General features: G+C 48.1%; 1 protein-coding gene across 1 annotated transcript in view; it reads left to right on the forward strand.

Moving 5' to 3' along the window:
* The window catches only part of LOC122376818 (protein scarlet-like), a gene marked incomplete at its 3' end in the record, with an annotated part of 34,527 nt that extends 10,335 nt beyond the window's left edge, over nt 1-24,192 (forward strand). The window contains exons 2-5 of the mRNA XM_043356784.1: nt 4,024-4,133; nt 6,518-6,710; nt 6,960-7,008; nt 23,976-24,192. Coding sequence (XP_043212719.1) covers nt 4,053-4,133; nt 6,518-6,710; nt 6,960-7,008; nt 23,976-24,192 — 540 coding nt within the window. The remainder of the gene's footprint in view (nt 1-4,023; nt 4,134-6,517; nt 6,711-6,959; nt 7,009-23,975) is intronic.
* Between the last annotated feature and the right edge of the window lie 217 nt (nt 24,193-24,409).

A 24,409-nucleotide genomic window follows, 5' to 3' on the forward strand; every position in this document is an offset into this window, starting at 1 on the left:
TATTTCAGGCACTTGTCATTGACTCGTAATGTTAAATTTCGAGCAAGATTTTCATCCGGTGTGTAGAGGCTATCACCAGTCAGCCTGTGATACGTTATGACGTCACAGCTAAGCCCCGCCTCTGTGGTCTTGGCCTGCGGCGGTTTCGGGCCGACGCGCGGTCACTCTCGCTGTGGCGGGGAGCGGGGACGGGCGACGGTCGAGCGGTGCCGAAAGCCGGCGGAGTTGTGCGTAGCGTCTTGGCTGACAGTGCCCAGAGAGCGACATGATGACTAAGGAGTCATAAATGCTCAATGCGCATTGCTTCTACAATGCTGATATGTTCGCTGATATATTTTTTCTTTTTTATAAGCTGCAAATGACGGGCAGATGGCATATAACTGACATAAGGTTAGGAAATATTCACCTGTATTTAAAGCCTATGGCGTTGCAGATAATGCGATAATGGGATGTCGGATGTCACCAAGTAGCTGCCGATTTGTACATCGCTATGCAACCATCGAACAACGCAATAATAAGTTAATTGCCTGAGCTTCACATCATACGGCTCGCTCGTATTTCAAACAGATACCCTACATCGAAAATCGTATTTGTTAGGAATCGTTAACGTTTGTTCGAAGCACGACTGAGTAGTAGGTTGAGGAGTGATGGTCCTCTTGGTCCTATATACAAGAGTCAACAAGAGCCTAACATTTACTTGACCGTCTGCTGCAATTGACTCATAGTACGTGAAGCGTCAGCGAAATTCATAGTCCTTCACAGATGGCAGGGGTGTCGTTTGTACAGAGGTCGCTGATGGGCACGGGTCAATGCCGCAGTCGTGGGCGGAGCCTAATGTCATATGACGTAGAAAGCCTCTATCCAGGATGGAAAAACAGTTAACATTACGAGTCAATGACAAGTGCCTGAAATATTGAAATGGCGATAAAATATCTAAATTGTAAAAGTTTCGGCCTGTCTTGAAACGGCCATGTCCTGAGCTTGGTTGAAATTCCTTCACGCATTTAAAAGTAATCGCGAAAAATTAGGGTCTCAAGGGGTCTGGCGTTAACAGTAGGTCACGTTAGCCTTCGCCCGAGTGGGGGTTTTTGGCCACACCTTCCAGTTTTTTGCGTGTGTAAAGAAAACCGCGGCGAGCAGCGCCGCGAAACTTGGTATAGCATATGATACATCAATTTCGCATCGTTTGTCAAATTAATTTTTGACCCCAGGTCACATGAGGTCAGGTCACCACTACCAGAAAGTTAAGTGGCCATGCCTAAAAAAAGTTGTGTGATTCATTCATTCATACAGCTTACAACCCAGAAGTTTGAAACTTGGGCTATTGCATGAGGAAATCAGTACCAACAATTTGTATATCTCCGAATTTTGATATCGGTGACCTAAGGTCAGGTAAAATGACCTGTATAATTCTGAACGATCTTATAGCGAACTATCTATTGCTTTTTCACCGCGTCCTTTTAGCTTGCTTACTTTCCGTGATAGCATGGTGCGGCCTAAAAGCCCCCCCCCCCGACCCACCCCCACTACGGCGAAGTTGACTGAGAGGTCCACCTGGGCGCGGATTAGGTGCGCGGTACTACCAATCGTGGAACAAAACATTCAGCATGTGTGTTAACACACGTTTGTGCATTCATTGTGCACGCATAGCAGGATTTTTTTTTAGTCACCAGCATGTGTATTCAAACAGTCTGCACAGCGTTACGCATTGCGTTTTTTTTTCTTCCTCAAATTGAAGTAAGATAATTATCCTACACACACACCAGAAATTAGACGGATCAAATTGCTGATGAATTGACCGTGGGCACTGGGCAGGTTGGTGCCACCGTTGCAAGCAGCGGCTCGTTTTGGAAAGTCGCCGCATGAGCATAGCCACGAGATTATAAGAAACGAACTTTGGTACTTAACTTTGAAAACAGAGTTTTTAGGATCTTGCACTTCAAAAAATACGCTCTCTGTTTTTTTATTAATGTATCGATTCTGCTCTCATTGAATTAATTCATTCATTGTCATTTAATCACATTATTTAATGTCGTCTCGTCTTTTCGTACTCACATCATGCACCATTTCCTTTTATTATTTCACTTAAATGGTTTTCAGTGATATAAATGTATATCGTCATTCACTGCTTCGCCTAACATTTTCGGCCTTGCGGTTTATCGTTTTACCGTAACACTTATATTTGTACTTGCATTTACGTATTTTCGTCAGCTGACAGTCCACAACAGGGTGGCTATTACACGTTAATAGTCAGTGAATAAAACGGTTGCAGGAAAGTCAATATGGTTACACAATACACAATACACAAGTAAACGGCAAAACACAACAATCAGTTACCGCAACAACACACACCACCAACAAACACACACATATATACTCCAAATAAAATAAACGTTTCGCCGCCTGTTAAAAAGGTGCACTAGCTCGAATCGTGTCATGCCAGTTGCCACACAGGCATTTCTTAGAAGCGAGGCTGCTCGGTATGCAAACCCTCGCTGCCCGGCCGCAGTGCTGTTCTTGTCGCTGGCAGGCGCAGGTTACGCTCCTGCCTGCTGGAGTGATTACACTGCCTTGAATGGAGGACACTAACATGCAGCGAGCTCCTCAGGCTCGCCCAGGGCACGCACTCTCCGTGCCGAAACTGCAGTCTGCACGTCACACTTTGGCGCAGTGTGTGCACGTCGAGGTCGCTCCGCACGAGACACATGGGCTTACCTGCAGGTATACCGGCTCTATGGTGACAATATTCATGACTTTCAATAGCCCTTAGCCGTAAGCCGCGGGGCCGATCCCGTACACAGACAGATCATCTCATGCGCGATACGACCGGGCCCGAGGGACTTTGTGTCAAAATTGTTGCACTGTACTGTGACTGTACAATTGCTTGTGATAGGGTGAGTTTAAAAGCGATGTTGTGCGATGCCAAATTTTCGCGATATCTGGGAAATAAAAGCCTGACAAAGTTGTAAAACGGCCCATCAACGCAACCGGACGGGTTCAGGGTCGCGAATCGCGCTTTTTCCGCAATCTTAAGTGTTAAAAGACCACAATTAGGTTACACCATAACTCATCTTCTGCGTCTAATCAGCTGCAATGGTGAGGGCGACTTGCGTCGTTCCAGCTACCGCGCGGCCGGTAATGAGCGTGATATAACGGACGATATCGCGGCCGGGAGATGGTGGACCCTTTGCCAGGAACACAATGGATGGCAGGGCCGGTGAGGCGCCGCTGTCGAGATCTAAGCGCCCGCGCCGCCCGCGGCCGGCAGTTCCAGGCCAGTACGTCTCTACCAGGCGCGTCTGGGGCCGGTCAGAGCCCTGAGGCAGGAGCCCGCGGACGGTGTGACGTCAGTGCCCGCGGCGCCCAAGCAGGTTCACCAGTCTCATCAACTTGCAACTGCACATAGTAGCCAACTAATGGCACTAAAGCCAGGTCCCAGCAGAAATGGCCAGAGAGGAGCCTGATGAAACCAGCCGGTCGCACGAGGCGTCCAGGGTCGCCGGTGACTTGCATGCGCTAAATCACCTGCTCACGCCGGTTACTATGCACTATTGCACCATGCAGCGTACGGTGACAGGCGTGCACGTTTCATTAGTTTTTCTACGTTTAAGCATCTGCGATTTATGCTTTAGGCTGCATGCTCATAGTGACATCTCGCCTAGCAGGAAGCAAAAAAAAAAATGTTTCTCAGCGTAAACAACGAATATAGATGCAGAAAAAAGCAGGGGACAAGCACAATACAATGCAAATTCAAAATGGAGAGCGATCGCCATTGGCCACGCTTTAACACTTTTGCAGGCAACTGAACTTATCTGTTGCTCTAGGACACGTATTTAAGTAGGGCACGTAACAGCAAAGCCCCACCTATTCACGCCGGAGTTTGCAACAAAATGGATGTATGTCCTGTGATCTAGTCCTGAAACGTGCATATTCTAATAAAAACAGCGAAACAGCCCGGCCCAAGTCACGCATGAAAAAAAAGGAAACCGCCAACCTATGTAGCTGACTTTTCTCTGATTCCAGTGACCCGGGAGTCGGCACGTCGACTCAGAATGGTGCGTCGCGATGACGGTGAACAGAGCGTGTCGCTGCTGGGCGGCCGCCGGTCACCGAGGGAGTACAGCGAGCACCAGGTCCGTCCGTCCGTCCGTCTGTCCGTCCGTCCGTCCGTCCGTCTGTCCGTCCGTCCGTCCGTCTGTGCGTCCGTCCGTCCGTCCGTCTGTGCGCCTGTCCGTCCGTACGTCTGTCCGTCCGCCCGTCCGTCTGTCCGTCTGACGTCTGTCCGTCTGTCCATCTGTCCGTCCATATTTGTTTCCTTGTTCGTCTGCTGATTATCTTAGCCATCCCCATTCCTTATTGCTTATTAGGATCAGTTAACCCGCGCCCTGCTGGGGGTCCTGGATTTCCACGCCCTGCTGGGGGGGGGGTGTTTGAACACCCCCCCCTTGTAACTCGGCTCCTGGGCCACGTAGCGATACGCGGAAGGCGGCGTTCGAAAGAGCGTCAAAAATAATGACGAAATCACTTCGGTCAATTTTTTGATCAGGTCAAAGGTCAGGTCACCAGAGGTCATTGAAGGCAAAATTTCGCCGATTTCCAGGTCGAATGTCGAAAATTTCCAAGAAGCCAACGCATAACTCGGGAACCAATAGAGCTACAGCGCCGCGGAAAAGCGCATTTGATAGCCCTATTAACGCCCTTTCTGAGTAATTCTCTCAGATTTGACCTAACGTCAACGGTTTTGCCTGCAGGGGGCAAAAACTGCAAAAATAGCCGATTTTTTCGAAAACAGTTTTTCTGCAATAACGTTTGACCCAAGCCTTGTACGAGCTTACTTTTACCGGCATCGTGTTCCTCTCGTCAAGACGCATCGAATGAACTATGACTTGACCTTGAAAGGTCAACTTGAAAATTTGACCTCAGGTCAAGGTCATGACCTGACCGGAAAGGGTCATGTTGCATATCAGTCGATCCGTATCGTCGAGCTGAACACATCTAAGGCGTTTTCAGCGCTCTAGCATGCCTCTATCAAAAGTTATTTGCGAAAAATTGTTAGATACCATTCGTGACCTAAGATGACCTCAGGGCATAAACAAGGGTCACGGACACCATTTTCAAGTTCAGTGTGTCTAAACCACTTGTAATTCGGTGTTTGGGAGTGTTTATAATGTCTTTCATCCAAAGGAGGCGCATTTCAATTTTCTCCCATTGACTTATAATGGGGAGGTCGCAAAATTGACCTGACCTTAGGTCATCGATATCAAAATTCTGAGATATACATTTTGTACATGCTATTGCTCTTAGCAATCGCTGAAAGTTTCAAAGCGATCGGTCACTCGGTGTAGCTATGACAGACATTGAAAGTTTTTATGAGGTGAGGTCACTTCAAGTGACCTGGTGACCTGACCTTGAATGACCTTGGTCTGAAATTTTCACAACATGTGTAGAATTGATGTATGATAAGGTGTACCAAAAACGGCGGCGCTCCGCGCCGCCGTTTTTGAGATATTCGCGAAAAACCACAAGGGGGGGTGTTCAAACACCCCCCCAGCAGGGCGCGGGTTAAAGGGACTATCCCACCTCCTAAAATGTTGTTAAAACCAGTTAAATTGTGCCCGACTTTATAGATTGGATGACCAGGAACACGGTTCTGGCATTTATTTTTCATTAAACATCTTAGGCTTCCCATATTCCAAACACAAACTTTCAAATATGTGACGTCACAGCCCAAAATTACCTCCTTCCCCAGGCCACATTACTGTCATAAAGCTGATTCTTTTTACTCTGTAGGCACCACAACAAAGTTCAGACCAAGTTTTAAGCGATTTTTCAACGAACAAACCCATTTAAATCAAAATGACTAAACGAGGTGACGTCACACTAACGGTCGCTCCATGTTGAAGATAGGGCCTTGTACAAGGCCCATTTTCAAATGAAGGGAACGAATTTCTTCAACACCAAGAGGCCGCGGGGGTTGCAACCTAGATAGATAGTGGTTTCTGAACCTCGCCGCAAACTTGGCTATCTCAACTCAAACCCCATGTTAAAGGTGGGATAGTCCCTTTAAGGTTGCTTAGTCCACTCAATAAAAGAGATGTTGAAATCAGGACTGAACTACAATATAAAATTCACTTCTTTTAATCAGTCTCCTTCGATGATAAGAGTGCAGTTATAAAAAACATCGTAATTTGTGGCACAAAAAGGCTCGTTTGGCAGCGAGATCTGTGAACGCCTTCACACGCCTGTCGCGTGTCGGACCAGCGCGCTCTCGCTGTCCACTGTCCAGTGTCCACGTTCGTATCTATCTGAGCTGGTCGCTGTCTCCCTCTCCCTCGTTCCAAGCGATAGCCAGTAGTGGTTGGACTGATCAGTCTCGGCGAGCGGCCGTAGGTATTCTAACGAGCGCGCCGCGCGCCGGGTGATGGTCCCGGCGTGTCTGAGCGGCGACCCTCAGTGAACCCTCCCCCGACCTGATCTCGGCGGGCGTGTGACGAACGGGCGCCGCCGTCTGCCGCAGCGTCTGCTGGAGACGGAGCTGAGCCGCGAGTCGGCCGGCTACGGCGCCGTGAAGCCACTGTCGCCACTGCCCACCGGCGGCGTCACGCTCACATGGCACGATGTAAACGTCTACGTGCCCGACAAGAAGAACAGCAGCGTCTTCAGCAGCTGCCAGTCGGAGGCGCCCAAACTGAAACGGGTGCTCAACAATGGTGAGTACGGGCGTGCTCTGCCACACCTCTGCTTGAAAACGCTTCTGATATTCAACTTTGTGTGTACTGTCCATGAAACTAAAATCCTCTATCTACATGCCTACCTGTGATTCAGTTAGCTCTTGTAAATGTTGACTTAAGCCCGAACCTCATATCAACCTACTTTCTGTTCGCATTTATCCTCCGTGCAGTATATTGTTCTACGTTACCCCGGTCGTGACCTCCGCCCTGCTGTGTGCCTTGCGGCAGTGTACGGCGCCGTGCTGGCCGGTAACCTGGTGGCCGTCATGGGATCCAGGTGAGTCCGATAGCGAGCCGCGCCCTGCGGTCTCGGCTGGCCCGGCCCGCGCCGGCCGGACGCCGGGCTGGGTGGGACCCCCGCCGGGGTGTGGGTCAGCTGTAGCCGGCGTGCGGTCCGGACTTCCCGCACACAGATCGAATATCGGTGGGGACGGGACACCTGATATCGGTCACGCGCTGCGCTTCCTTCCCGGCCCCGCCGGAGGGAGGGTCTGAACATCATGGCAAGGTTTATAGAGATAGTATATCAATGGAACAACCAGTTCGTGACAGGAGAAAGACGTTTAAAAAATGAATCCACGAGTCAAGTGCTGATTCCCACACGTCAAAGTAGGCTCCGTTCTGAGGCCCGATAATAAATAGTTTGATTGTGTTGAAATGTGATTGATTGATGGGCATACAGGCGATCAATTTCCATATGTCAAACTAGGGTATCACTGCACGTGCGCACGTGCATAACCTGTTAATATGTCAGCAACGGCTGGACTGCAATCACGCTAACGCGTGGCATGCCGTTAGGAACCGGTAAGGTGGGTGGTTTCAATCAGTTAATGAAGACTCAACACTACTGGCTCACACGTTGAAGCTCCACTTCTGCGTTTGTGCAAGCTATGGTGCAAGATACGTAGACCTTTATTTCGACGACTTTGAACTTACAGTTATCGGGCATATTCAGCGTTTTATGAAAGCAAGTTGTTGGGCAGATAAATTGATGAAAGGCTGCTGAAGTCTTTCGGAAAAAAAAACATCGTGGAATAAAGAGCAATCGGTGACATCTCCCCCGCAACGTACGAAACTAAAAGGAAGTGCATTTTTCCTAGCGTAGAAATACATCAGAAGAGAATATTCAGCTGCTCAGAACGCATTAGGAAGCAGGCTCTGCTGCTTCAACATTTTTTATTGGGAGACGTTTTTGGGAAGCATGATCCCTGCAGCGTCCAATGTCACATTTCTGGAACTCCCGTGAAACGAAGGAAAAATTTCACACACAAAAAGAAGGCACAGGCTTGTAGTGAATTGCGAAAATTAAATGAATCTATCAGTAGAAAGGTAAACATAAGACAAGATTCAATGTCGTTTGACGTTGAGATAACCAGAACAGTAGATAATAAGTCCTAAACAAATAAACAGATTCAAATTCAAAATGGCTTTCCTATCGACATTACAATTCACAAGCATCAAAATTCATCATATTGGGGAAGAGAGCGCTGCTTTGCCGTTGTTCAGCGACCATCTCCTGACTGATATCACCGACAAGCACAACGGTCAGGCACGAGCGCCAGCTCGCCAATCACCCCTTCCCCATCAATTTAGAAATAGCAAGCATTTCTGCTGGACGCTTTTCAAATTGCTAACCCGCTATCGAGTCACAATTAACCAGACTTATCAGCATATCGCTTCGGTTTGCGGTTGTCATGCCAGGCCATGCACATGGAAGTAAATGGCCGTAAGTCGTCAATCCTTTTTGTTGACCATGCTCATCGTTGCATGCCGTGCCCCTGCCATCGGGCATAGTTGGAAACTCTGACTAATATTTGTACATGATCACCTGCGGTAGGCTTCCCTCTGATGGTAACTATGCCGCCAACTGTCAAGACGGCCGTAATAAATCAAATGCTTTGTTTTGCTGCAATGTCCGGGGGTCATTAAGTACACTAGTTGTTTGGACGTCAATACTGTTCTCTGAATACCAATTAATTCGTGACATGCTCAATTCGTCAATCACATTTTATTTATATGCGTATTTATCTTATATTTTCGTACACTAGAGAACGTACCGATGCAACAGATATTCTACTTTTAGGCAGTCGGAAAAGGTAAAAGTCGCATATCTAGCAGTCCGTAAGCTCTGGAGAAGACCATTTATCATGAAAAATATCCTTGATGTGCAACTGTAATGCTGGTCAAAAGCTTTTGAACACCTGACCTCTACTCGATATGTCGAGGAAAAAAAGCAGAAGCATTCCAACATACACTGTCATAGCCATCACTATACGCTGTATTGTATTGTATTGTATTGTATTACCTTCATGGACAATCCACGCGGGGCGTGGCGATTACAGTCCAGAGTCTGAGTCGGGCACAAACAAAAACATGCGGGGACAAGAGACACAGGCATACAGATTCAATCGCTGGACATTCGCTCTCTCTATATACAAACGGACGATTCAAGACAGCACACCGTACACGGATGTCGCACCTCCTTCCCCTGACACGGGTCATCGTCGGGCGGACGCCATCGCCGGACAGACTGCAGCCTTGGCCGCACGGGCGAATGGGGCGGGGCGCTGTTCGATGACACCGGGAGGCAGACTGTTTAGTAGCGCCGCGGCCCGGTAGCCGAATCGTCGCTTGCCAGTCTCGAGCCGCGAGCGTGGAAGGTGGAAAAGGTGGTCCTGTCGAGTGGACCTCTCTCGCGCGTCACTGTTATTCATGAAGATGGCAGCTAGTGCTTCGGGCTCGCCGTTGCTTATTATTTTCTGCGCAGTTACCATGGTTTTAACATCGGCCATAGCTTTTGGAGGCATCCATCCGAGTGAATCGCGGAGGCCAGAGACGTGATCGAATTTCCGGCGGCCGAATATGACCCGTGCTGCAAAGTTTAGAATTTTTTGAAGTCGGTCGAAGTTTTTCTGGGAGCCATTTCCATATACAGTGAGGCAGTACTGGACGCGCGAGATGACGAGTGCAGTCACGATCGTTTTGAGGATACCGTCTGGGAGGCAGTGTCGTGCGTGGGAGAGGCCGATCAGTACGCCCATGCAGCGGCGGCTCAGCTCGGCCACGTGTGCTTCCCAGGTGAGTGCGCCGTCGAATACAACTCCCAGGTTTCCGACCTGCGCGCACGGCAGGAGCTCAGCGTCACGGAAAGAGATTTTGAAGCGAGGCAGGTTACGTAGGTTTTGTCGGCTACCGAATACCATCAGTTGAGTTTTAGAAGCGTTGACTTTCAGGGCGTGTGCGCAGAACCATGCGTTAAGTGACTCTAGCGATGCCTCCATGCGCGAGATGAGACTCCTGATGTCGTTGCGTGGGCCGCTCACCAATATCTGGGTGTCGTCTGCGTACTGATAAGCGGTGGCGTCTCCGGCAAATAGTGAGAGGTCGTTGGAGAATATAGTGAAGAGGAGGGGACCCAAAGCCGAACCCTGGAAAACTCCTACGGTGTTTGGGAGCGGTCGAGAGGTTATCTTACGGCCGGTTTTGTCTTTCAGGGATACACTCTGCGTGTGTCCCTGAAGATAAGCGGAAAACCAGGAGGTCTCAATACCGTAGATTTGGAGCTTTTTGACAAGGAGTTCATGGTCAATGACGTCAAAACATTTGCTAAGGTCTATGAGGCATAGCATTGAGATCTCACCCCTATCGGTGGCGGCAAGGATGCTATCTGTGACTGACAGCAGTGCGGTCTCAGTGGAGTGTCGGGGGCGGAATCCGTGTTGGGTAGACGAAAGAAGGTGGTTATGGGTGAGATAGTGATAGAGCTGCTGATGGATTACACGCTCGATGATTTTCATGATTACGGGAACTAGGGAGATCGGTCTGAAATTGCTGGGGTCAGATGGGTTGCCCGACTTGAAGATCGGTTGAACGATAGAGTGTTTCCATGGGTCAGGAATGTCGGAACGGGTGATTGAGACGTTAATGATGTGTAAAATGATGTCGCCAATAGTTTGGAAGCATACTTTTAACATGCGGATGCATATACCGTCAGTGCCACGCGCGGCAGAGTTTCGCATGCTGAACACTGTGAGTCCGAGTTCCCCGAGAGTGATGGCCCTCGGCCTAAAGCTGCATGTGCCGACGCGGGGTAGACGTACATTTAGATCAGTATCGTTGTTTTGGGTACTCAGTTCGGCGGCAATGCGGGGCCCGACAGAGACGAAGAAAGAGTTCAGATCGTCGGGAGACAGATCGGGCTGAATATTTGGACCATCTTTCTTTCCAGCGATCACTGATTTGATGCTTTGCCAGACTTTGTTTACCCCACGCTCGCTGATCTCGTTTTGGAGGACGTGACGGCGGTCTCGGCGTAAGGCGGCACGGACGGAGCGGTTAAGAGCCTTATACTCGGGAGACTCGCGACCTAGCCGACGTAACGCGGAGCGACGCCTGGACATAATGTCGCGGGTGGCGGCAGATACAGGGGGCGCTGTAGGATTTCTTATCAGCACATTTTTGAGGGGGGCATGGTCGTCGAAGACAGGTAGAAAGTTGTCTAAAAAGACCTGCCACTTGTCAGCAACAGACGTCGAGTTATAAACTTCCTGCCAATCGACACTCAGCAGCTCTTGGTTGATAGAGTGAACGTCCACTTGGTTAAGTGATCTAGATTGGATGACAGTTGGTTTTAGGCGCTGCTTAGGCACGTCGACGGTCACGTGGATGAGTTTGTGTGGGCTGAAATGGCAATGGACTACGCTATAAGAACGCACAAATTTTCGGTTTTGTACAATACACACGTCCAAGAGAGAACCGGTAGTGAATGTTGATGTTGTCACGAGTTGATCCAGGGAGTAGTCAGAGAGGAACTCGCTGATGTGTTGACGGGCGGGAGAGCTAGCGCTCTTTAACAAGTCACAATTCAGATCGCCGCATATAACAAACGGGACGTTGGGGTGGTCGATAAGGACACGCTGAAGCTGGGTTTCCAAGTCTGTAAAATCCGCACGCAGTGCGGTCGCGGAATAACGCGGCGGTCGGTACACCGAGCAGACAATCAGATTGCGATTTTTTGGTAATTTCAACAATGCCCACTGCGATTCCAGAAGACTGTCCGGGCACTGCGAGCTTGGTGGCTTCAGTGCTACAGGCGTAAGGTCCGCTTTGGTGATGATGGCGACGCCACCAAAGCCTCGGCCGTCAGGTCGGTCCACCCGGCTGATGGAGTAGCCAGGGATGACCAGGAGGCGATTGGGTGTGCTCGGTCGTAGCCAAGTTTCGGACAGGAGCATGACGTCGAGATCTTGGCGGTTAAGTTCGTCCGACAGCTCCAGCAGTTTGGGCTTGAGGCTCTGGACATTGAGGGCTCCGATTAGCAGTCCGGTGCCGGGACGATGAGCGGTGGGCGCGGTCGCGGTGCAGCCGCCGCCCCGCCCCCTCCGTCCACGCGCGCCGCGGCGCTGCGGCCGCCGGCCGCCGCCTCGGGCCGACCTAGGGGCGCCGGTAGCTGGTGCGGCGGGTTGACCGGCTGGAGCGGGTGCGGAGGCGAGGGCGGTGGGGAGCTGGGCGTGAGGCTCGGGCGATCCGCCGGTGGGCGGCGGTTGTGGACGGCGTCCGTCGCTGCGGGCCGGCTTGTGGCGCGGGGAGCCTCTGATGGGCAGGGCCTGGGCCACCGGCGGCGCGCCGTGGGACGCGGGCAGCGCGAGCGGCCGCTCTCCACCCCCTCGGGCCGGCGGGGCTCTCAGCTGGAGGGGAGGGTGAGGCGACACGGCCGCCAGCTGGCGCCCGTGGGGCTCGGCGCGCGGCGCGGGACTGCGGGCCGTCGTCCCCGAGGCTCGGGAAGATTTGAAAACCGGCAGCCGTTGGGTGGCTAGAGCTGGGGCCGAGTCACAAGTAGAGTTAGATGAATTCCGAGAAAAATTGCGTGGGAAAGCAGGTTTTCTTACGGTGAGGTGGTGCCTGAGATGGTGATCGGCAACTCGAAGCGTGGACCTGGGTGGCGGCGCTGGTGCCGGGCAGGCCACGACGGTCAGTACCCGCACTACGGCGAGCAGAACCAGGAGCCGGGCGATATCACGGTGCATGTTGAGGCGAAAGGGGTATTGGCCACGACGAGATCTTGAAGAGGTTGCAAACGACGTATCCATGTAGAAAGACTGTTCAAGTAGCACAAATCCACACTCACACTCACACTAACACACGGAGTAGGCAGAAGGGGGTAACGGGGAGGAGTGAGCAGCGCTCGCGTCCGCTCGCGGCGGCGCGCTCAGCTGAACTGGTCTTGTGAACATTAAAAAAGTGGTCTAAGGCACAACAATTATCTATACACATTGCACGGTGCACAAGCCCGCATTGTGCATACTGAAGTACCTACACGCTAAGAGCATCTCTCTCAAAGCTATCAAGAAAGCTAAGCTACCTCCTGTCTGTCTGCAATGACTGAAAACGCGTGCAAAGTGCTCCAAAGGCATCTCAGCTCCGTTCTTTCCAACGTTGGCGCCATAGGGCAGTAGGACGTGGAAGAGAAGAATACCCAGCGGCCAGCGATGCGATAATTAAACAACGGAGCACAACGATCACGAGATGGCCGCACGAAACATCTTCCATCTTCACTGCATTATAATCTCATCAACCCGTAGTAGCGTCCGGTAGCGTGCAATGATGCAACGCAGCCGCCGGCAAAAATGACGGGAAATCCCCGACCACTCTGGCGGGCCTTTTCATTCATAATTGGTATAATATTAACTCAATGATTAAATCTATCAATTACATATACAGCCAAAATTTTGCCGTCGTGTCGATTTTTTTTTATATTTCCGATTTCGCATGTTGTGTACGAATTTCAATACCAATGGGATCTATTTTCATTTTCTTTATGACTATGCGATACAGTTCTTACACAGGTACGCATTAAAAAAAAAAATCCATCTCCCTCGTCTCATTGCGTTGAGTTATTAAACGTCATAATGATATTTAATGTGCCATAATGTCACTTACATAGTATAATTAAACTCAGTAATAATGTAATGTGCCGTATTGCCACTCATCATAGTGTGCAATTCAACTCAATAATAATGTTAGATTAACCCTCGCCGGGCCAGGGGGGTTGATGCACACCCCCTAAGGTTTTCGCAAATAGCGTAAAAACGGCGACGCGTAGCGCCACCAAATTTGGCATACTCCTTATGCGCGAGACAGTGCGAATACGTACTTGTTGTGTTCACCAGATGTTATTAAGCTGGTTTTCTTCTTGACACAGAACGTTGAAATAAAAGTCAGCGAAGTACTTTTATTGCGTTCCTTATGGGCAATTTTTCATCTTAAAACCTTTAACCCGGCAGTTGCTGGGGTATTTCGCCACCCACCGTTTGCTGGGGGGGGGGGGGGGCGTTAAACGCCCCCAGCCGATAACTCGAGAACCAATAGGCGCAGCGAAACGCACGAGGCGGCAAACGAAAGAACGCGACGAGACGCGTCAGATGAGTACTTTAAAGTTGAATTTTGAGGTCACAGGTCGGGTCAAGGTCAGGTCAAACACCTGAAATCGGGCTTCCAGTAGCATGGACTTCAGGACTTCGCAATGGGCGGCTCTCGTCATAAACTCTGTCAAAACGGTGCACAATCCATCATATAAGGCCTACAAGAGTGTCAGCTTCATGTAGGGGTCAGTCAAGCATAGGTCAGGGTCAAGGTCAGGTCAACCGGGTAGGCACATGTCCCCGAAAATCAAAACTGATATTCGCAGCCTGTGACACATGTTTTATGGGTAATTTGGGGCGTAGAACACGATGGTGAAATTCATTTTGTCATATGTGTACGTGTTTGGCTCAAAAAGTTCAATTTAAGAAATGCATGTATCATGGTCGTGAAGTAGTCACGAGAAATTGCCAAGATTCAGTTCAAGATTTTGGAAAATGCAGATCGATAATCAATAATCGAAGATAGCCATTTGATTGTTCATGGTATTGGCAGTCTAATGGCGTTTACGGCATGTCTGTATGTCTATTCTGTGATTTTATATGATTTTTGGAACATATGCCGTTTTTGGTCGAAAACTCAGAAATCATGACGTCACTAAAACCTCCATATCTCAAAAATTTTCTGACCGATTTTTTTGAAACTTTGTCACAATACACTTCAATCAATTCCATACAGGTACCCAAAATTTGGCGCGCCTGCGGCGCGCCGTTTTTATGCTATGGCCCGGCGAAAAAAAGTGGGGGCGTTTAACGCCCCCCCCCCCCCCAGCAACTCGCGGGTTAAAGTGCCGTCAGCACTATGGCCTTTAAATGACGCTGGATTGCACCTGATTATGCCAGAGTAGTGAATTCAGCCGTAGGTACGGGCAATGAACATGCCGTCAGATTTAAAACGAGCCTCGGGCATGGCAAAACAGCTTCTGGAAATGGCTTCCAGGATCTGTGGTAATGAATGTTCATAAATCCATCACTGGATATAGTGTATAATACTGCACGTAATGAATGGTTTTGCACACTTAAGAAGGAGTACCTATTAAGGAAAACGAGGTATAGAAATGCCTAAAAGAACAGATCCGGTAATTCCTTCGTAATAGGCAATAATCTTGCAAAGATAATTGGCATTGTTGTCAACTTCCCTAAAAAATAGTAATTTCAATAAGTTTGCTTAAAGGGACCCTCCCACCTTCAAAAAAGTTTATGAATTGGCATGAAAGTGATGTCGCTCGGTTCAGAAAGAGCGAAAACGAATACCTACCAAATTTCACCGAAAAATATTCACCGGTTTTCAAGATATCTGACTTTTACTTTTGTTTACTTTTTTGGGATCTCCGCTGTTTCTAGCGACTTTATTTTAGAAGTGCGGCGTTTGCGGCAGATGTTGCGCGCAAATAGCATATACCACCGCGTGCTACAAAACGTTTTAGTCAAACATTTAAAAAATCGTTATATATCTGCGCTGACGTCACACATTCAGAGGGGTATTCCTAAGCATTAGCCCCTCTGAATCAAAATGCTGCAATTTTGAAATACAATATTTCCGATTTAAGGCATTTCTCGATGTTGTGAGTGCCGAAACCGGTAATTGTGAGCCAGGGACCCCATTTTGGCTATCTCAACTCAAATCTAATGTTAAGGTGGGAGGGTCCCTTTAATGACCAGTATAACGCCTTTTGCGGCGACTAACGGAGCGAGCGAGAGGGTGGGCCTTGCACGTGCGAAATTGCGAGGGGGTACCTCCAACTGACTTGTGCACGGCACCTTACTAATCGGTCTCTAGCGATGTGCCAAATTTGAGCACAATCGGCCCAGCCGTTCTCGAGATCTGGAAGCGGCACCCTGCACGTGCGCACGTGCAAAATGGGTCCCAACTGACTTGTGCACGGCACCCTACTAACTGATCCGTAACCGTGTACCAAATTTGAGCGCAATCGGTCCAGCCGTTCTCGAGATCTGGAAACGACCCCTGCACGTGCGCACGTGCAGCAGCACCCCAACTCTGGCACATGGATATGCATTGCCTAGTGGGTGCCTACCTACATGCCAACTCTCAGCGCAATCGGCCCAGTAGTTACCGAGATATTGCAACAATTACAAAAGTGACACCTCTTCGTTTTGCACGTGGCACGTGCATAAGGGGTCACCCACATGCATCGGGAATAGTGCAATACTTGGTAGAAGGAATGAAGCTACCCTACAAAAATTACCGCATGTAAATCGGTCAAGTGGTTGCTGAGATATAAGCCTCGCAAAAGCGTGACCACGGCCGGCCGGCCGGCCGCTCATACTCAGAAATTTCCGTTAATCTAAGGAAAGACTACGCTCGCTTCGCTCGCTCCGTAATCATCCATTTTTACAAAAAGTGACTTGTTATTTGCTCCCCCACTCCTGTTTTCATAAAATGTAGCTGAAGTTACCTATTTCGTAGCTCGAAAAAAAAATACAAACTTAAATGGCGTGCATTATTTCACACAAATTTTGACCCAAAGAGATGCTAGAATAAACAAACCGAAAAAGCTATAGCCGCCAACTGAAGTCTCGATGCCACTCGCACTGGGACGGGGGACCGAGTGGTTGGAAGCAGTGACCGGCGAGCTGGGGACGAGTGGCCAACTGGCTGGGACGAGTGGCCGACTGGCTGGGACGAGGGACCGGCGAGCTGGGACGAGGGACGTACCCGGTGACCGGCCGGCCGGCTGGACCGTCAATACAAGGTCAGCGATATACATACGCCGTGGGACATCCAAGTACATCCGTGGGACATTTACCCCGATAGGTAAACTTAGGGAAAAATAATGCGCTGCTCCGTTGCAACAACAAAAGCATGGAATGGCTGATAAATTTGCTCATCGTGAACTAAGCCCCCGCATGACCCGAAGCCGGATATCCGGATAGCATAAAAAGCGGAAATAAGCAATGTTTGGAATATGCCCGTAACGCATGCCCGTATAATGATGTTAATTAAACATTCGATGCCAGGAGGGGGGAATCTAACCTTGTCTTCCCCTGCCGATTAATTCGCTTTTATGCTACACGTATACGTAAAACATTTTAATCATGTGGCGCCCATGACCCCGCGCCTCTGCTAATTGGCGATACTGTACAGAATACAGATATCCCCGACTGTCGAGGCATCGACCGACGGATCCAGAGTTAGGTATGCCCTCTGGCGAGCCCGGTTTGGAAAGGTGCCGAGGACACTGCTCTAAAAATAGACCTCATCACCGTCAATAGATGGAAATTCGTCACCTCGAACCAGATACCATAAATAGACTTTCAACCGTAATGACCGGCTGTAAAGTGCGTTATTGTGAATGAAATGCTATAAATGGCGTTCTCGATCCATGAAATTCTTTTGTGAAAAATATCTCCCCCTGAATTAGGTATGTGCGAGGAATAGCAAGTCCCAAATGGGACAAATAAATGCATTACGAGCGGCTTCTGGTTATCATTACCTAAATGTAAAACTCTTAGTATGCGCGTACGCGTACCTCTGTTCGCCGGTTTTAGATTGGGTATGGCTGAGGAGAGCCGCTCGCCGACCCGGGTCATCATTCGGTCCCCGCCGGGGTCAATGACTGCCGATCGGTGGGTCACGGCAGACCCTGCCGCGGCAGACCGGCAGACCTCACTGCAGGTCTGCCGGTCTGTAGACCCACGCCGTGGACCTTGCGGTACACCCCCGCCTCGGGTCGCTCGGTCGCATTGTTTGCCATCTGGGAGAGGCGCATGCCAGGGTATGTGTTCGACTGAGTTGTAAGGCAACAACTGTCACGGGTCTAGAACGTAAACAACACCGGCACTGGTGCGGGTGTCGGGCCGATTGTGGCTTGGTTGAGTTAAGAGGCACGCGTTCCGGCGACGTTGGTGCCCGTCGGGCTGTGTGGAGTCAGGTGGAAGCGCACTGTCACGGTAGGAATATTGCACCGCTCAAACTAGCGCGGCCAGCAAATGATTGGGGCGAAAGCAACTGTCGTCGCTTCTGTAGTGATGCCAGTGGACCTCTGTTTTAATTGGTCCAGTCTGTCAATTTGGCCACTCTTTCATCGAATGAATGCATTGTTTTTGCAGGTGATGCGATGACACCCGATGTTTAAGAGTGTAGGTATAAGAACTTAGTTACACGGTATACACACGTAGACTAATTTCACTCAAGTTACTCTGACAGCTATCGACAGTTTTCTATTAATTATGAATTCCAGGGCCACACGATCACTAGAGAAGCATTTTAAGATACTAAGGTTATCAGGCGGCATATACAGCTGATTACATTTATGGGGACATTAGGAAGCATTAATGAGGCGAGCGTTGCCCATACAAACAGTGAACGAGTGATAAAAAGTAGTCGGAACGTCAGCAGCATGTTCGTTATTGATGTCCTTTGGGATATCGTCTCAGAAGTGTAAACCGGATGGCAACGGGAGGTTCTTTACCATTGGTAACAAATGAGGTGCTTTAGCGTCAGTAACTAATTAATAATTAATTACCACTTAAACGAGCGTCTAGACACAATAACTTGCATCGCCATATTATCAGTACAAAGGTTATCGTGTAGACATGATTATGTAATATTTTACATTAATTGGTCAACTCTCCTTGGAGTTGGCAATGCACCAAGGTTCATCCAAGACGACAAGATACGAAATCAAACGTCGTGATTTGTTGGCACTGGCCTTTTCACTTAATCCTCGTAGGCTCTCCCAGCCATTGCACTGGTGTGTATCAAAAGCTACTTCCTACTTGCGACAATTAACCCTCGCCCTGCTGCGGGGTTAATTACCCCCCCCCCCTGCTTTACTGCTTTTACACCCTCCTGTGGTATTTCGCAAATATATATAAAAATGCACTCCACTGCATATCGAAAAATGCCGCACTCCGTCGCCGGCATCTTTTTTTTTTGACAGGCCAGGGTCTTCGGTCCCTAGAGGGCCGCCCCACCGCCCTGGATCCGCGCCTGGCTTTTACTATATATCTATAGTTATAACTAATAACTATATGTAGACGTGCAAAAATCAATCATTCCAAACACTAAGAAAATGATAAAACTCGTTTTGGTTGCATATGAGCATATGTTATTTACGAGTTTATCCAACCAAGCAATATTAATTATTAAACCTATTATTTTCAGGGTTTAACTGCCATAACAAGCATTGGATTGTTCACGTGTTTGACTGGTTACGTCACGTGCTGGTGGAGGTCCCATCCCATCCGTCTCGAACCAATCACTTTCCTTCCAGATAGGATCAGTACCACACACCGTCTGACTCCCAGTACGTCAGACGCATTTAACATTCCCCGGCCTGACGCGTCATTAAACTTCGAGTTGTCTGATCGCGTTAGTGTCAGATCACACGAACACGCTTATTGTAAATTAGCTTAATCGTGATAGTCTATTTCTTAGGTTCATTATTTCTTTAAACATCCAAATCCTTTGATAACTGGGACAAATCACTCTTCATCTTATTTCTCTTCCTGGTGACCGTAACGACAGGAGAAACATGAGGTGCGAGAAGTCTCATTTAAAACAATTTTCCGAAAAACGCCATCTATATTACTATTTGAGGAGGGCGTAGTTTCTGTCTATTACGAAGGTCGCGACATGGTGCTACGTAGCGCGGGTTACAGATCACACCGTTGCACCTACCGCGCTGAAATTTGCGCAACTCATAGAACAAGGATGGACAACGTGCCTTTGAGCGGTCTCGGCTCGATCGGATCGATAGCGAGCGCGTGGCGCGTGCCCAAAAAGTGCAAATTCACGTCATAGACTTTACATGTATTAATCGGCTGGCAAAAACGGGCGAAAACAGCCAAATTTGCCCGACACGGGTCCGGTCCCGGTGCAATATCTCGGTAACCGTGGGCCCGACCGGAACGGGAAAAACAGCATCGTGTAGAGAATCGAACGGGCTATCGAATGGTGTGCGGTGCAGGGGTTGGCACGCGCCACGTGCACCGGGGAGGACACTTTCTTTTGAAAAATGGACGTTTTGGACGGATTTTGGAATTTATATTAATTTCAGGTGATCGTCAGACGGAATGAGTTGAAACAGCGCCTATTAGCAATAAAAATGTACCGTCTCTCATGTAAAAATTGTGAACAGCTAATTGATCAAAAACAATGTGGAAAAAATCGCTGAATTAAATGGTATTTGTCCAAAATGTGCCACTAAATAATTACACGGATTTTGCTGCTTAAAGGAAATAGTTCACTTTTTAACATGGGTTTTGAACTGGAATAGCAGTTCCGTAGCTTGGGCTGAGACGAGCATAAATCAGGAGCTTTTACAGCCCAACGATCACCCTAGGCAAAGATATTCTATTTCTCGTCCCGAAAAAGGTGTATTGCGTTGAGGATGTGTGCCTTGCATATATTCGCATCCAGTATGAAAAGAGCATGGGTCCCGAAAATTCTTCAGAAACTAGTGAAATTATCTACGAGAACTCAAGAGAAATTCTCGTACTGATCAATAAGGACATTCAGCAGCAGCAGATCGCCCAAATGCCGGTGGCCGCGATAATTTCTCTAGTTTCTGAAGAATTTTCGGAACCCATGCTCTTTTCATACTGGATCGCCTGTGCCTTACAGAAACTGAAAAGTTCTTCTTATATCAAAATATAGAAAATAATCTTTTGTTATAAATAGGTTTTATTTTCTTTGCTGATCATTTTGAACATAAAAAATCATAAAACCATTGCAAAAAAAAATAATTTCGTGAAAGTGAACTATTTCCTTTAACCTGATACGTTTGACAATTGAAAATGCTATCATTGGAAAGAGCATTCAATTCTCTCCAAGATCCAATCATCACGTTTGCATGACAAGCAACAGTATTCTTAAAAATATAAATTTTTCAAACCTCTGCAAAACGATTTTTAGTGAAAATTATCTACGCCTTTAATTTGTCATAAAACTACGCGCCTAAATTATACAGGGTGTCTCAAAAGTTCGTTCACACATTTCCCATGCCAATAAAGCATATAAGAACCGGCCAAAAGTATAAGGTTTTGGTGTCTGTGTGTACACTATACAAATATGCATGCTTTGACAACTGATTAAGAAGGTTGGAAACCAACCCCTTTGCTGTATCTCCAAAAATATTTGCCCATACCGATTTTTGTTGCTCCGTCAGCTGCCGGAGGCTGATAAAAGGTTACCAGCTTTCAAGCTCTTGCAGGGGAATCCCCTGCAGTTTCTGCGTCGGATTTAGTTTTGACTAGCTCCCCGGCAACATCTGATTTTCCCTGAAAGCCGACAGCTTGCATCGACACCATTCTTGAGTATTTTGTAGGCATTCTCTGGCGCTAACTCCTTCATGAATGACTGGCGCCGACATCCCAAGCGCCATTTTCCTTTTCAAAACGACCCCAGTCCTGAACAAACGGGAAGTGCCAGGAGTAAATTTTTCGCATCATATGGTAGAAGAATGTGTCGGACATCTGTTTCTCAGACACATTGTGCAAATTTTGCAAATTCCAAGCGCTCGTCATTCCCCATGCCAAGACCTTCGCTCGGTTGCGGAGTGTTTTCCTCGGGAGATGTTCTGCTTTGTAAACGGCCCAAACCTGTCCATCGTGTGGTTTTATCGGGATTTTGTGTTTAAAAGAAAATTATTCGCTGCAGATATGCCTCTTGAAACTTCGTTAGATAAAATTTTACAATAACTGACACTTTTGGAGGGTCAGGTGTCCTTGGCATTGACGATTTTTGTGTTATTGTCCCCAAAAATTAGCGTTATAGATATTATAAACAATTTTTAATTATAATTTGTCTTTATTTTACGATGAACTGCACTTTTTGAAAATGGGTAACCTCTGTCTGTGACCTTCCTGCCAGTTTTCAATAGTTATGACCGCATTTTCAGCTGCTTTCCGGAACACGAGTCTCCTGTCGTCCGAGGGTCGTTCAAAACGCCGTTAGTCTCGCATGGTTTCGTCCTTCAAAAATTTTAGCCACCGTTTTTATGAGATGATCATCATGTTGCACTCATCCTCGCCGACACTTAGCCATGTGTCATTTCCGACTTAACCATTCCCATTACTCCTGAAACAGAGAGTTTCACAACATACCCGACTTTGCAACCTACATTTTCGTGCCTGACCCATGGTCAGAGGTGAACCCTTTTCGTGAGCTCATGAAGGGTCGAATGCACTTGAAAACAATGAGACTGCTTGAGGAAGGTTGTCACCAATGCCCATGCAAAATTTCGACTGTTAATTTCTTGTTGATTCAGAATTATTGACAAAAAAGCATGGCTGGTACCTGTGAACGAACTTTTGAGACACCCTGTAAAGCACATTTGACAGATTCTGAAGTGGAAAGCATGCTTATCAGACACGGGCACCTCGATGCGGTGGATATTTTTTCCACAAACCAAAACGTTCAGCCGTCAAAAAGCAATCGACCGAAATGGATAGCTAACCCAACCGACACAAGAAAACCAAACACCCGCCGATCGTAAATGCCCCTTTTCGCGTTGCGGAGCACGCGGGTCACCCTAGTGTTAATTCTATATAGGGCCTTGCATGTTAATTTTGTGTTTTAAATATGAGGCTGCTGTGCATAAATCACGTGCAAACTGCTCGCAGACAAAACAAACGGTGACATTTTTGCAAAACGTCGCCGTCGTCGCCGCAGCAGCCATTGCAGCAGCCTTGGCAGCAGCATTCACTTGGTTATAGATGAAAACATGAGGTGAAAAATCGTAATAATGTGTATTATCTAAAGTTTCTGATATTGGAATTTCAACCCGATCAAGAAGACATCAGGACTTGCTGCTGAACGAAGAGTGTGTGAACGAGCAAGTGTGAATTAATGCAAGGAGCCGAACAAACGACGCATGTTTATAAATATATTTTCTGTCTGCAGTCGGGTTATTATTTATGATCATGTGCTCTTTCCTCTTCCCCAAAAATCTAGTCCAAAATTTTTTCTTTACCTCACTAATAACCCTCTTTACACACAAAGCTATACAGAAATGGGCAGTTTTGCACTTTCGTGATAATAAATTACGACTTAAAATTGTTTTAAATACACTTAACATCACTTTTTCGTCGTGCAAGAATATTTATGCACTCAACTTTGCAATTTAAGACCACTCGTGCTTAAATGATTATTTAAGCACTTGTTCATGTTCATAAATGAACTCCCTACGGTCGTTCATTTATGAACATGTGCTTAAATAATCATTTAAGCACATGTGGTCTTAAATCGCAAAGTCTCGTGCATAAATATTCTTACACTCCGGAAAAGTGACGTTAACATATATTTTGAAGAGCATAGAAATATGACACACAAGATGTGGTGGGAGGCATGTCAGGGTAAGGTGGAGGAGCAAATAACGTACATAGTTGCCTGATATGAGACGAAAGAAGAACGGCAGAACGTATTTTCAGCTCAGCCTGCTAGGCTTCTGGCAAAATATTTGAAACGGCTAAGAAGCGTATTTGCCTGTTCACAATACCTCTGCACCTGTTCACATTACCATGTTCCCTGATAAATGTCCGTCCCAGAAAGAGGCGAAAGATCGGTTCCGGCACTCTCTCGACATTAGGCCTGCCCATGTCGACTTTACGGGCATTACGCAAGTTGGCGGAGAGTGAGGTGGCCCGTGTTATATGTAGACGAGATTAGCGTTTGATGACGCACCACGTTCTGTCCTGTGTCCTCTAACCGCACCTGTGTTCCCTTTTCCCGGAGCAGCACCTGACCACCCCTCCTCCACCAGCGGCACCTATACCAGCACCTCCAGCACCTGACCACCCCTCCTCCCGCAGCGGCACCTATACCAGCAACTCCAGCACCTGACCACCCCTCCTCCCGCAGCGGGAGCGGCAAGTCCACGCTGATGACGACTCTGGCGCAGCGCAACCCCGGGGAGGTGATGGTGGACGCCGACATCCAGTACAACGGACAGCCGGCCACCAAGCAGATGCGCAGCATGGCCGGCTTCGTCTACCAGGACGACATGTTCGTCGGATCGCTCACCGTCCGAGAGCACCTCGAGTTCGCGGTACGGCGCCGCTCCACCTCTAGCGCTGGGGTTGTTTTTGTTGTTGTTAGCAAGATGTTTTTTTTCTCCTTTTCATCCTTGCTCTCCTTTTTCATTCCTCTAATCTTTTTCCTTCTCCTTACTTCTTCTGTTTATTTTTTTTTTTTCCTTTCATTTTTCTTTTCTCTCTCTCTTATTAATTCTCTTCTTTCTTCTCTCGTCTTTCTCCTCTCTCTTTCTTCTTATCCCCTCTCCTCCTCTCCCTCCC

The sequence above is a fragment of the Amphibalanus amphitrite genome, unplaced genomic scaffold, assembly GCF_019059575.1.
Source record: "Amphibalanus amphitrite isolate SeventyFive unplaced genomic scaffold, NRLGWU_Aamphi_draft 002330F_arrow, whole genome shotgun sequence".
NCBI classification, from domain to species: domain Eukaryota; kingdom Metazoa; phylum Arthropoda; class Thecostraca; order Balanomorpha; family Balanidae; genus Amphibalanus; species Amphibalanus amphitrite.